The sequence below is a fragment of the Saimiri boliviensis genome, chromosome 6, assembly GCF_048565385.1.
Source record: "Saimiri boliviensis isolate mSaiBol1 chromosome 6, mSaiBol1.pri, whole genome shotgun sequence".
In the NCBI taxonomy this organism is placed as follows: Eukaryota; Metazoa; Chordata; class Mammalia; order Primates; family Cebidae; genus Saimiri; species Saimiri boliviensis.
In genome coordinates, this window is record NC_133454.1 from 111,514,977 (window position 1) to 111,529,322 (window position 14,346).

The following is a 14,346-nucleotide window of genomic DNA, read 5'->3' on the forward strand; positions in this document are numbered from 1 at the left end:
GGTGTTGTTTCTGTGTGTGCCATGATTTGGCCTACAACCCTGACTTTTTTTTTTTTTTTTTTTTTTGAGATGGAGTTTCGCTCTTGTTACCCAGGCTGGAGTGCAATGGCGCGATCTCGGCTCACCGCAACCTCCGCCTCCTGAGTTCAGGCAATTCTCCTGCCTCAGCCTCCTGAGTAGCTGGGATTATAGGCACGCGCCACCATGCCCAGCTAATTTTTTGTATTTTTAGTAGAGACGGGGTTTCACCGTGTTGACCAGGATGGTCTCGATCTGTTGACCTCGTGATCCACCCGCCTCGGCCTCCCAAAGTGCTGGGATTACAGGCTTGAGCCACCGCGCCCGGCAACCCTGACTTTTTTAAACCTTGCCCCAGTGGTCGAGGTTTTCTTCCCCTTGCCATACTCTTAAGGACTATTCCTAAGCCATCTGGTGATTGTTTTTCAATTCATAGGTCACATTTTCAGGGAGGATAGCTGCCTCACTGAGGCAGAGAAGAATAAAGCGCGTTTGTGGAAGGGGAAAGGAGGCCTGCCCTGGAGCAGACTGAGCCAGCTTGAGGAGTGTCCCAGGTGGCGAGACTGGGGGAGTGGGCGGGCACCAGGGCACGCAGAGACTCATGAGCCTCAGGAAGGAGCAGATTTTGTTTTATGTCCATCAAGAAGCCAGTGAGGTGTATTAAGCAGAAGAGTGACACGGTCTGATTGGCAATTTTAAAAGGTCACTATTGCTACTGCATGGAGCCTGGACTAGAAGAAACAAGGAGGCCAATTAGGACATTGTTAGATTTTGTAGATACCTTGAGACCAAGGTAGAGAGGAGTAAAAGGGACAATTCAATGGCATGAGCTCAGAGGAACAGGGATTTTTATTCTCTGCTGCAGAATAATGATCTGAAAGTGTTATTGAGGAGCAAGGAGAATACTCTGTCACCTGGCTCTGTGAGCCACTGGATTGGGAGGCATGATCTCCTTCCACATGAGAGGGTTTCAGGGAATTTGCAGTCTTCCAGAGACAGCCAGGTTTCAATTAGGATGAGGAAGCAGAGAGAACCTTCAGAGCTCATTGAGGTTTAAGAGATAGTTGAGTTTGCTCATCTTTGAATGGGAATTCCAAAGGACACAATGGAAGGGTACAGGAGGGAAAGAGTTCTGGGGGGCTGTGTCTGATGAGATTATGTCCAGGAACCGTTTGGGAGTGAGTGTTCTGGCTAACAGATGGCTGGAGAGGCTTGCACTTCTGCTAGTGACTGGGCTCAGCTGGAGATCAGGTATGGTGGAATGTATTCTCATATGCTTTCGGAGGATGAAGGGCGTTTGTTTCTGGTGCTGTGACCTGAGGTGGAAGCTCTTTCAAGATAGCAGTTTTTTAAAGTTGCATTTTTTGGAAATATTATATTGCCCAGAATGGAGTCTTCATCACATGAACTCTTCTGATCTCACATGCACATTCAGTGTAGCTGGAACAGCTACAGCTGTCAGTGTAAAGCCAGGTTTGTTTTTGCTCAAATTCACTAACTTGTCATCCCCACCCTGCCCCAGTACTATTTTGACGATAAGTCTGAGCACTAAACCCTGTCAGCAGGTATTTCATTCTAAATTTCATTTACATTTCCATGTGTGCATTCCAGAAGGAAAGGCAAAAGTCTGCCTGGTAGTTTGGGTTACAGTGCTGTGCTTTCGATGCCTGCAGAGAGGGCCTCTTTTGCAGCCAACAACTTTTTTCTTTTCCCACACTTTTTTTCTTTTCTTTTTTTTTTTTTAATTGAGACGGAGTTTCGCTCTTGTTACCCGGGCTGGAGTGCAATGGTGCGATCTTGGCTCACTGCAACCTCCGCCTTCTGGGTTCAGGCAATTCTCCTGCCTCAGCCTCCTGAGTAGCTAGGATTACAGGCATGCGCCACCATGCCCAGCTAATTTTTTGTATTTTTAGTAGAGACGGGGTTTCACCATGTTGACGAGGATGGTCTCAATCTCGTGACATCGTGATCCACCCGCCTCGGCCTCTCAAAGTGCTGGGATTACAGGCGTGAGCCACTGCGCCCGGCCACTCTTTTTCTTTTTAAAAAAATTTTATTATTGTTATTTTTAATATATGTATATATATATATTATTGCATATTTGGTTCTGGGGTACATGTAAAGAGCGTGCAGGATTGTTGCATAGGTACATACATGGCAATGTGGTTTGCTGCCTCCATCCCCATCACCTATATCTGGCATTTCTCCCTATGTTATCCCTCCCCACCTCCCTATCCCCTACTGTCCCTCCCCTAGTCCCCCACACAGACCTCAGTGTGTGATGCTCCCCTCCCTGTGTCCATGTGTTCCCATTGTTCAACACCCGCCTGTGAGTGAGAACATGCAGTTTTTGATTTTCTGTTCTTGTGTCAGTTTGCTGAGAATGATGGTTTCCAGGTTCATCCATGTCCCTACAAAGGACACGAACTCATCGTTTTTTATGGCTGCATAGTATTCCATGGTGTATATGTGCCACGTTTCACACTCTCTTAAGTTAGTGTGAGACAATGGTGAGGTCCCATGTCATTGAGCTTTTAATATCGCTGGGTGTGCCTGGTATAGAACGATTGATTGCACCAGTCCTTTCTGCTTACCCTTCTTCTTTGCCTCACCAGAACCTTCCAAGCCAAATAAATGCCAAAAATCAGGAAAGCGTTTTGGAAAACCTCAAAGATTTGAATGTGGCAAGTGAATTTAAAACGGTTTTGAACCAATGACCTCAGTGTCTTAAAATCTGTGTTTTTCTAGCTGGCTTCTTACTTTAGCAGATCTTATTTCAGAAACAGCTTCTGTTTTTAAAGTAATGTATTTCAGATCAATGCTAGGATGTCATCATCTAAAGCGTGGTTTGAGTCAGCAGAAGAACTCTGCAAAGATGACTTTGTAGGGTCCCAGCTTTATTCTGTCTTCATCATTTCTGTAATTAATATGTTGTGTTTATGTCAGATCTAAAAAATATTTTACCACTGTGAACTAAAGGTCCAGCTATGTTCTTGTATCAACACTGGAGGAACAATTTTGCAGCCCAACTATAGCTGCAAGCTTAGATAATCCAGGAAACAGTCTAGAACCCAGCTGGGTTCTCAAGGGCAAGGCAACACCACAGTTTGGGAAAACAAGCTGAAAAGAAATGATAAAGAAAAAAACAGGACATTACTGGCATAGCCATAAGTTGAGCAATAGGGCAAATCAACGGACATTTGGCTCTCAGCAGGTAAGTAGCTGTAACACGGGCTAGCATTTAGTTTTCGAATATCATTTCAGTCTGCAAAAAATGCCGTGAGTATCCTTGTCAAGCAACTCTACCCTCTGATCCTTGGACCAGCGGGCTAGAGAAATCTCTTTGTTACTATCGAGAAGAAATGCTTTGCTTGACCCTGCAGATCTGCTGACATCTTGGGCTTTTTCTTGTTTTTGAAGCAGATTCAGGAATGAGTTTTCTGCATCTGAAGTCTCCCCTTTCTCAAAGCTTAACTCATTCTTGACACTCCTGCTCTTTAGCTCCATCCCACCACTTGGCTGAAATTATTCTCATACCATTAACCTCAAATCAGGTCCGCTGGCCCGTCTTCAGTCATCTTCTCTTGTCACTGTCATACTGGTTACCAGGATGCATTACTTCTGTGTGTGAAACTTGCCCATCTATTATCTGAGTTTTCTTCCTCTGAAATACTATCTTGTTTTAGAATTCCCAGACTTTTCTCATTGCTATTTTTGTGCCTCCTTTAAGGCTTTTTCCCCTTCAATCAACCCCTTAAATATAGAGGTTCAAGATTATCTTTGATTCTGTTATTGTTCTCTACATTATTTTTTAGGAGATTATGAACTGGCAGTAGATGTAAATATATGGGCAAGGTCCCTTTCTGTTTTATTTGTCATTACGTTCCTAGCATTTAGTACTATGCTTGTTAATTGAATAAACAAATAAATAGGATCTCATTAGTTCTTATAGCTTTAACCATTCCTTCTTTGGTGGGGTGACTTCTGAGTCTCTTATCTCCAGCTTTAACTTTCTTTCTTTCTTTTTTTTTTTGAGATGGAGTCTTTCTCTGTTGCCAAGGCTGGAGTGCAGTGGTGCGATCTCAGCTCACTGTAGCCTCCTCCCAGATTCAAGTGATTCTTCTGCCTCAGCCTCCCAAGTAGCTGGGACTACAGGCATACACCACCACGCCTAGCTAATTTTTGTATTTTTAGTAGAGACAGGATTTCACCATATTGGCCAGGCTGGTCTTGAACTCCTGACCTCGTCATCCACCTGCTTCGGCCTCCCAAAGGGCTGGGATTACAGGCAGGAGCCACTGTGCCTGGCCTAGCTTTGACTTTCATTTGAAGTTCCAGTCATCACTTTCTACATGTTCACAAGACATTTCCACCTAATAACAGCACATGTGGCTTCTACCCTGCAGTGACAAAATCAGATTCGTTTTGTTCTCTCAGAAAAACTCCACGCCTGCTGGTAAGTTCGTTTATGTTCATGTTAACCTGATCATTCTCTTGGTTAGGTTAACGCTGTAAGTTATTTTCCGCTCTTCCTTGTTCCCTTGTGTCTCATATATTATCAAGCCCCAAGTCATCTGAATTTTCCTCGAACTAGCTAAAGCACTCACCTCTCTTACAACCACCATCTTTATCTTAGGCACTTTTAACCTCATGCCTAAAGTACTAAAATGACTGTTTTTTTTCGCCCTGAGGTCCCTAATTCCAATCTTTGCTCCCTTTCTTCTGTCCGTTATCCAGATGTCAGGTATTATTTCTAGGAACAGTTCTTTCCTGCCTGTCTTTCTCCCTGTCTTCTCTCTGTCTCCCCTCCCCAAATATTAATTAAATCCCTACTGTGTGTCAGGTATTATACTATGCTCAGCTCTGGGAATATAGTAGTGAACATGACAAACACAGTCCCTGTCCTCATGGGGGTTACGGGAGCTAGACTGTAATCAAATAAACAGAAATAGTTACAACTCATGGTTAGAACTCCAATTTTTTATTTTAGAAGATCGCTCTGGCTGCTGTGTGAAGAATAATTTGGGAAGAGGCAGGAGTAAGAGACTAAATAAAAGAGGAGGTGTTTGTAGTCATCACAGTGGGAGACTGTTAGCTCGGACTTAAGTGGCATTGGGGATGAAGAGAAGTTAATGGATTTGAGATATGTTTCGGAGGATGAATCGACAGAACTTGCCAATAATATGTTAGATGCGAGGGTAAGGATCCAGAATGACTTCCAGGTGTCTGACTTGAGCATCGGTGAGTGGAGTTGCTGTTTACTCGGGTGGAAGAGAAACAGGGATTTCTGCATTTGCTTGAGGAGTTCCTTCTTCTACAGGCAACATTTGAGATGCCTGAGGCTTCCAAATATAAAGCAGGCAATCGACTGTGTAAGTCTGGAGTTCAGACAACAGGCCTGGCTGGAGATGTCATTTGGAAATTTTGGAATAACCGCAATAGTAAAATGCTAATAATAACAAGTGTATACTGCTGACTGTGCCTGGCTCTATTCTAACTTCTTTACATTGAATTCTCCGATAATTTTATATAGTCGATGCCATTATTATTTCCATTGTACAGATGACGTGCTGAGACTCCAGTGTTAAGTCACTTGCCCAAGATGACTTAGACAATTATTTGTTGAATGTCGAATCAAATTAAAACTGATAATATAGAGCATATGTAAAACTGTGGAATTGTACGTTGTCATTCAGAGAAAGAGAATAAAGAAGGGAGCATAGAGACCGCTTTAATCACTTTGTTTTCCACCTCAAAAATCTTGATTTGCTTCTATTGGAACAAAGGATGAAACAGAAACTCCTTAGCCAGATTGTCAGATCCACACATGCTCTATGCCCAGAGAAATCCATGGCCTCTTACTGTTCCCCGTATGGTTGCTCCATTCTACTAAGTTACTCTTTGCTCTCCCTTAGGCTTGCTCTCCACCTTCTTCACTTAAAAGGGCCACCCATAGTGTGAAGCTTTCCCCGATGCCTCCAGTGCAGAAATTAATAATAGTTACTGTGTGCCAGGTGCTTCCTGTGAACCTGGAAAATGAGAAACAGGTAGCAGGCTTCCACCTTGTCCTTTCTGCTCATCTGTGTGTTGTTTTTGGAAGTATCTTAGTAAAAAGATGGAGGTTTTCTATTTAGCTCATCTAAGGAATCAGAGATGATGTGGAAAGCCAAATGCCTCACTGTTATCTGAATCAGTAATTTGGAAGCATATCTTGCTTTGAATGACTTTTTTCTGGTGGATTTGGGGGTGAAGATAAAGAGTGTGATAATTTTTTAAAATCATGGCATTTATTTTTAAAAATCTTTCTGAAAATATTAATACAATTTCAGATACAAAAAAAAAAGTAGTGCAATAAAACAGTGGAGGTGTATTTCCATTGCCCTTCCCTTCCTTATCAGGAAAGTACATTGTCCGCTGAGAGTCTGGATGGCTGGCCTTCTCCCAGCTCTGCATAGAGCACAAGCCCACTAGCTCTCCCGGGCCTTGGTTAACACATGGCACAGGCTATGTTTTCTAAAACGCTGTAGCAACACTTGTAAGTCAACCATGTTCAAATCACATATTTACATATTGATCAATTCTTTACGATAGACATAAATGAAATACAGTAAATAATTTCCAGTTGCCGTTAAATTAAAAAAACAAGAAAACAAGTACAGGGGACAAACTTGGTCATTGTACACGAATATCTTTCATGTGTACAGACAACTTCAGGTATGATTTTTTTTTTGAAACTTTTAGGTTAGGGTATATGTGCAGGTTTGTCATACATGTAACTTGTATGCCACAGGGGTTTGGTGTACAGATTATTTCATCACTCGGGTAATAAGCATAGTACCTGATAGGTAGGTTTTCCATCCTCACCCTCCTCCCATCCTCCAGCCGCAATCATTCAGGTATCATTTTAATTTGAAAGACCTAGATACACTATTATTTAAGTGATAGTGGCTCCTAAGATTTATTCAAATTGCTATAAAATAATACAGTAAGCAAATCTGCTGTAATTTAAAACTCTGCCCGTTGCTTGAAACCTTGGAGCAACCTATACTACAATCAGTTGCTAACTAAAAGCAGTCGTACATGTATTTGATATTTTCCCACAGTGTCTACCTCTAGATTTAATTCAGTAAAGGCAGATGATATTTGAAGATGAAGTAGCACTTGTGTCCCGAGCTTCTATCAGACACTGTGGCATGGAGTGGCAAAAGGTATGCAAGAGCACATCAGATGACAGCCGGTCTTAGACGCTTACAAGTCAGCTAAGGTGACTGACGGGGGAATCAAAGAAGCCAGTCATGTCATGGACCCATCAGCAGCAGAGCTGGGCAGCCCTGGAGCTGAATCTGGGCCTCAGACTTGTTTAAATTGCCCAGTATTTTCAAAGACACTGAATTAGTTGCCAAAATTTAAAACTCAGGACATTCACATAAAAATCCCACTTATCAGCTTCCCTGGAAAACCCTGAAGAGGGGGCAACATGGGGGGAACCGTGATCTGGAACGGCTTACCGCCTGTCTGCAGGCCCCTGGTTCTGCATGGTTTCCTCCCCTCCCTGTGGTGCATGCACCCAGTGCACACCTCTCACCCAGGCTACTTGCTGGTGTTTGTGACCCCTGCAGTATAGTCAGGGTGCCATATAATCAGGACAGGAAATATTAGGATTTCAGAAGGAATAGAGCTTACTTTGGAGAGCAGGGTACAGTGGAAAGAATAGGGCTTAAGAGCCAGGCCAATCTACATTCAAATGCTAGCCTTCCCTCCTGCTAGCCTTTTGCCTTAGAGAAGTATTTTCCCTCCAGCTCCCTTTGCTTACGATAAAATGGATAATACCACCTCCCTTGCCTCCCTTACAAGGCTGTAGTGAGGATTAGCAATAATAGATGTAGTGCCTAATGTGCCTGGCACCTGAGCATACGCCATGGTTGATCTTGTGGAAGAAGTCTAGCAGGAGGCTTTGGTTTAAGTTCCTGGAAACTGTTATAAAAAGAAGCACAGAATTAAAAAAAAAAAAAAAAAAAAAAAAAAAAAGCCACCACCAAAAAAACAAACTCTATGTAGATTAAAGAGTTAAGTCTAAAAAATGTAAACTCTTAAAAAAAAAAAAAGGAAATGCAGTTGTATATTTAACTTTCCTCAGGATGGGAAAAGACTTTCTAAGCATAAAAATCATGAAGGAGAGCCAAAGAAAGGTCAGTAGAGTTGACTCTAAAATTTTTGAGCTATTCTGTGTTATATATTGTAAGTACAGCTAAAAGGCAAATAGCAAATGAGAAAATCATTTGCAAAAAGTATGACAAACAAAGGGTCAATGTCTTAATCTGTGGTCATAGATCAATAAGAAAACAGCATTAACACCCTCATAGAACAATGGACAAAGGACATGAACAGAGAGTGTTCACAACAGAAGAAACAAAATAGCAAACAGAATGTAAAAAAAAATGTTGAACTTGGGCAGGACGTGGTGGCTCATGCCTGTAATCTCAGCACTTTGAGAAGCTGAGGTAGGTGGATCACTTGAGCCCAGGAGTTCAAGACCAGCCTGGCAAACATGGTGAAACCCTGTCTCTCCTAAAAATATAAAAAAATTAGCCAGGAGTGGTGGTGCACACCTGTAATCCCAGCTACTCGGGAGGCTGAGGCAGGAGAATCGCTCGAACCCAGGAGGTGGAGGTTGCAGTGAGCTGAGATCGCACCACTGCACTCCAGCCTGGGTGACAGAGTGATACTCTGTCTCAAAAAAAAAAAAAAAAAATTGCGTAGTAATCCAAGATCTCTAAGTTTGAATGAGTTGTCATTTCTACCCTAATTTTGCTTTCGTTATTGTCAGTTGATAATGTTGAGCCAGAAGATAGATACTATCATATTTTCCCGATGTGATTATAGATTGCTGCAGCCTTCTCAAGAAAGCAGTTTGGTAGCATAAATCAAGTGCCCTAAAGTTCATACACTTGGCTCCAGTAATTCCATTTTTAAGAATATATGCTAGAAATATATGCAGAAATCTTTTGCCCAAAATCTACTTACAGCAGCTTTTTGTTTATTTAACCTCTTGAAAAAAAATACCGGTGTGCGAAAATCTGAATCTCCAACCATGTATGTGTTCCTTACTGCCCCATCCTTAGCACTGGCATAATGCCTGATATGTACGGTGGTCAAAAAGTATTTGTGAGTTTAAAGGAAGTCTACATTCATACAAATGAATATTGTAGAACCTTTTTTTTTTTTCAGACAGAGTCTGGCTCTGTTGCTAGGCCAGAGTGCAGTGACGGGATCTCAGCTCACTGCAACCTCCACCTCCTGGGTTCAAGCGATTCTCCTGCCTCAGCCTTTCAAGTAGCTACAGGCGCATGCCACCACACCCAGCTAATTTTTAATTTTCATATTTTTAGTAGAGATGGGTTTCACTCTGTTGGCCAGGATGGTTTCAATCTCTTGACCTCATGATTTGCCCGCCTCGACCTCCCAAAGTGCTGGAATTACAGGTGTGAGCCACTGCACCTGGCCACAATTATATTTTTGAAATGTATATTTAAAGGTATAGAAAAATGCTCAACAAAACATTACAGATGGAGTGTACATGATTGTATATCTGGAATACTTTGTGTGTATATTGGGTAAACTCTGGATGATAGGATTATTGATGATTTTCTGTATTTTCTGTGTCCTCTTCCTCAGTCATTCAGCACGTATTTATTGATATGTGTGACAGGCTGAGAATGTTTCTTAACAGGAAGACCACATAAACTTTCCCTCATGAAGTTTATAAGAGCAGAGGTTGAATAAGTAATTACAATTTTATAATTTACTTTGGTAAACTTATGTTACTTTTTATATTCTAGAAAGAAAAACTGATGACTTTAAAGCATTGGTGATTGTTTATAATTTCTGAGGCATTCTCTTAGGACAAGAATGGGGTAGTTACAAGAAAAATCCAGATCTCATGCCGTGTGAATTACCTTTCCAATGAAAAGAAAAATGTTTAGGTTTCCCGTCTGTTGGATGGTTAATAATGACATAACAGTAAATACACCCAGATTTTTTCACCCTAAATAGCATTTTCTTAAAGGAAACTGCATAGGATAATATCTTGGTGAGGTGGAAGTAAGAGTCGTGGGAAGCCTTAGGAAAGCATAATTAAGCATTCAAATGAACTGGTTGTGGTTGGAGAAATGGGAATGTTGATCAACATTAATATAAAAATATATGTTTTTTGCCTTTTCTGTGTACTTGCAGGGTTTCAGGTATTTGGAAAACTAAGAACACTAATAACAAAACCCACTCTGTAGCTTGAGTGTGACCCTAAAAGCTTCTTTTAACCAGGATGAGGGATGGAAAATTTTACCCTTAGCCCTGGTTTTTGGAAGTGTGTCTTGTTTTGTTTTGAAGAAGGCCCTGAGTAAATCAAAAGGGCTACAGAGATGTGTTTGGGTAACTTAACCATACTTAATGACTAGGAAGGCGCTCCTCCAAACAGTCTGACCTGTGTTTCCACTGTTGCTTATCCATTTATCAACTGGAGCCTTTATGCACAGCTATGTGAGCTCCTCTGGCCTTTCATCTGGCTCCTAGATGGAAAAAGTCTCCATGCATCTTGGTTCAGTAGAAGGGTGGCCCTATGGTCTGTGGCCACTCTGACCACAAGAGAAGGATTCATTTGGGAGCTCTGTGTTGCATTAGTAGGATCCCTTGCCCTCTTTCCTGTCTACCTCCTTCTGCAAATTAGGAATGTGTCTTCTGAGTCAGAGATCTTGAAGGAATAAACAAGCAGCAAAGAGTGATATCACCTCTCACAGAGGGTACCCTGTGTATTGTTGTCTCCTTTGAGGACAGATTCCAGTGGCTCCCTCCCAAACGAAGACTCACCCTTTTCTGCTTTTTGGTACGGCCAGTGCTTATGTTGAATGTTACATGTTCAAAACCAACCTGAGGCTGTCTCTGATTTGAAAAGTTCAGATCTTCGGAACTGTGTGTGAAATGTGATCACTGAACATCACTTTCCAACACTGCTGATATTTCTTGCATTTTGGAATTATCTTTCACTTGTGAGGTGCATTCCTGCGTCATGTTTCCAGGTGGAACTACAGTATTTATCTCTTCTCTTCCATTGGTCTAGCACCCCCTTCTCCCCAACAGTGTTTTTAACATTCTAAGAGATCTTCATCTCTGAATTGCCTTTGTGTTGTGATTAAGTGTCCTTCCTTTCGACTTTATTTTATTCTCCTGTCTTAGTGTCTGTAGTTGATGCGTAGGTAAAGCCCGTGTTGTACTCCCTGATTATGTAGATGGTAGCAGAAATTCTTCTGTTTCTAGCTGTGTTGAATCTTGTAGCTGACTATACACCCTAAATTAAGGAGCCTTGCACTCTGTAATCTCGTGGACAGTGCACTCCCTCCAGATATCTTTTCTCCAGCAGGACATGTGTCTTCTTTGTCAGGCACTTTTTTTTTTTTTTTTTTTTCAGAGAGCGGCCTTTTGCTTTTCTGAGATGGAGCTGGGCCGCCCTGAGGGCAGGGTCACCTTCCAACTGCTTTCTGGTTGTCTGAGGGGTCAAAGGTAAATGTTTTGGTGCCCACTTATTACTGGAAGAGAAAAGGTGGCAGACACAATTAAAATCAATCACTGAAACCAAAAGTTATTTTAAACATTGCTTCTATCTTCTGTCTATAACAATTATGACTATGCTTGACAAAGTTACTGCCAGAAATTGGGGCCTGGAACTTAGATTGTTTATGCAAGTTCATTATTGTTTTGATTTTGATTTCCCTAGGGGAAATCTTTGTAAACAGTTAAGTTCTCAGAAGAACCCATACAATAATAAACATAAACACAGTTTGCAACTGAAATCAATCCTACAGTAACCCAAATGTAACCCCTTGCATTGGAAGTGAAGCAGATGAATGAATAGACCCATCCGTTCTGCCCAGAACGAGGTAGAGAAATCAGGAAGCTCAGATCCATTCCAGTCTCAGCACTTGACATGCTCTTTGTTGGCTGTGAGCACAGAAGTTGTTTAATGTGCCCGGTTTTCAGCTGTGGAGGAGTCACACTATGAGTTGATTGCTTCGCGGCCTATGCTGTGAAGACTCATGAGAATATTGGACATAAATTGCTTTTGAGCTCTCCGTGTAAATACAAGGCATTTGTATCCTAAGTGTACAGGAGTCATGATCCATCCTCAAAGATGTAAATAGCCAATCTCTGTTTGACAGCACTGTTTTGATCAAGTCAGAGCTCCCTTTGAGAAAATCTTGTTGTTGTCTGTTCTGGAAAGAGGCAGGAGTATATCTTCAAAACTCCAAAGTAGCTATGAGAAAAATTGTGACTCTAGGTGCCAACTAGTAAACCAGCATATACTGTGAAAAGGTGAAGCAGAAGGCATCGCATCAATTCTTGGTTAAAAGGCCATTTTCCCCACCCTGAGTATGTCAAAATGGAGAGCACAGCATCAGGCAGATATAAAGAATTCTTGTACAAGTGACTTATTTCCTTCTTAGGCCAGAATGGGCTTTTCTGTGTTTTAGCTTATGACAACGATGACACGAATAGCTCTCACTTACTGCATGCCAGTCTCCAAGTGATTTACACATATTCTATCCAGGGAGGCTCACCATGGCCCTAGGTGGCAGTGACTGTCATCCTCCCCGTTTTACAAATGAGTAAGTCAGGGTTCAGAGAGGTGAGGGAACCTGCCCGCAGTCAAGCAGCTGCCAGATGACAGAGCTATATATGGATTCCCACAGTCGGACTGAGTAGAGGTTTCCATTTTTTTGACCACTGTCAGCTTCTGTTGCATCTTGGTCACACAGGCAAGAAATTTAGCACAGTGAATGCTGTTTTCTAGGAAGAGAATGGAGACTACACATATGTGGAAAGAGTGAAGATACCCTTGGATCACGGGACCTTGTTAATCATGGAAGGAGCGACGCAAGCCGACTGGCAGGTGAGGATGCGCAAGTACAGAATCTTCTCCCACACGGAGGCAGTCTCCCAACTCTCAGGACTATTTCTAAGTAGACACGGTGAAAAGCAAGCTGCTTTTATAATGAGCAAGAGGCAATGAGCTGACATTCTTTCCAAGGAGTTTTGATACTACTCACAATCCAGATAGACGCTAGTGTGTCCAGTGGAACTTTCTGTGATGATGAAAGTATTCAGTATCTGTGCCGCCTAATAATTAGTAGCCACTAGCCACATATGACTATCGACTTCTGAAAATGTGGCTTGCATGCTAAAAGAACTGAGTTTTTAATTTAATGAATTTAAATGTAAATAGCTTCAGGGTAGCTAGTGACTCTCTTACTGGAATATACAGCTCCGTGGCTAGGCCATGCCATTTTTAGGGCAGATCATTTCTTAGGTGTGCGTGTTAATGTCAAAACACTTACCATGAGAGTGGAATCTCATGCCTCTCTTAGGTTTCATCCATTTATGTTTTATGAGATTTGGGAAATGCAGGTGCCTGAGAGGAACAGCAACAATTAGAAGAAACGAAAATATCTCACTTGGGTGCTGGCACAGCACAGTGGGGATGGAAATTTGTTTCAAGAAGGAGACCTTTCTCTACAAGACCTTAAAGAGCTTACTAAGTTAAGGGGGATAAGATGGAAATATTTTTGTATTTTCATGAATAAGTTTTAAATCGCTTTGAACTAAACATGTTCATGTGCGTATTTATGTCAGAGTTATGTGTATTTCCATTTAGCATCGAGTGCCCAAAGAATACCACTCTAGAGAACCAAGAGTGAACCTGACCTTTCGGACAGTCTATCCAGGCCCTCGAGGGACGCCCTGGTGACATCAGAGTCTTGAGAGAGAAGCTTCACTGAGATGGAGCAAACCTTCCACTGAGAAGCGACTTCAAGAGGCTGGTGCTGCTTGATCTCGGGGCGTGGCTGTTGGGAAGATGGTGGGGTTTGTTTCCCAGCTGGAGTCCTATTAAATGACAGCCAGTAATTCATGTTGGTAATGGGTCTACCGTGGGAACAGTTATCCCTAATCACAGCTCAAAATCGCTATCATCTTTAGGCAAATTAAAATCCATGTGGCAGTGTTCATGGATGATTATATTCATAAGCAGTTTTCCTCCTGCCCTCCCCGCCCCCACCTTCATTTGAAGAAATATGAATGGATTTGTGCCTCTGGGGAAAATCTCCACGTGTTTGTTCCTTGTGACTTCAGTGAAGTGGAGATATAAATATGCGTCAGAGACTCTGGAGCCTTCTGTAGGCAGACAGCTGCTGAAAACCAAACAGAGGTGGTTTCATCTTGGCTTACATACTATTGTAATGGAAAGCTGCATATTCAGGAAACGCCATAACTGAGTCTTCC

The 14,346-nt window shown here is 42.0% G+C and overlaps 1 protein-coding gene across 3 annotated transcripts in view; it reads left to right on the forward strand.

Moving 5' to 3' along the window:
- ALKBH3 (alkB homolog 3, alpha-ketoglutarate dependent dioxygenase) overlaps positions 1-14,068 on the forward strand; it is a 39,372-nt gene extending 25,304 nt beyond the window's left edge. For all 3 annotated transcript variants that reach the window (XM_074401338.1, XM_074401339.1, XM_010333621.3), the window contains exons 9-10: positions 12,860-12,958; positions 13,721-14,068. In XM_074401338.1, the coding sequence (XP_074257439.1) occupies positions 12,860-12,958; positions 13,721-13,813 (192 nt within the window). In that variant the 3' untranslated portion in view covers positions 13,814-14,068. The remainder of the gene's footprint in view (positions 1-12,859; positions 12,959-13,720) is intronic.
- Positions 14,069-14,346: the final 278 nt, after the last annotated feature.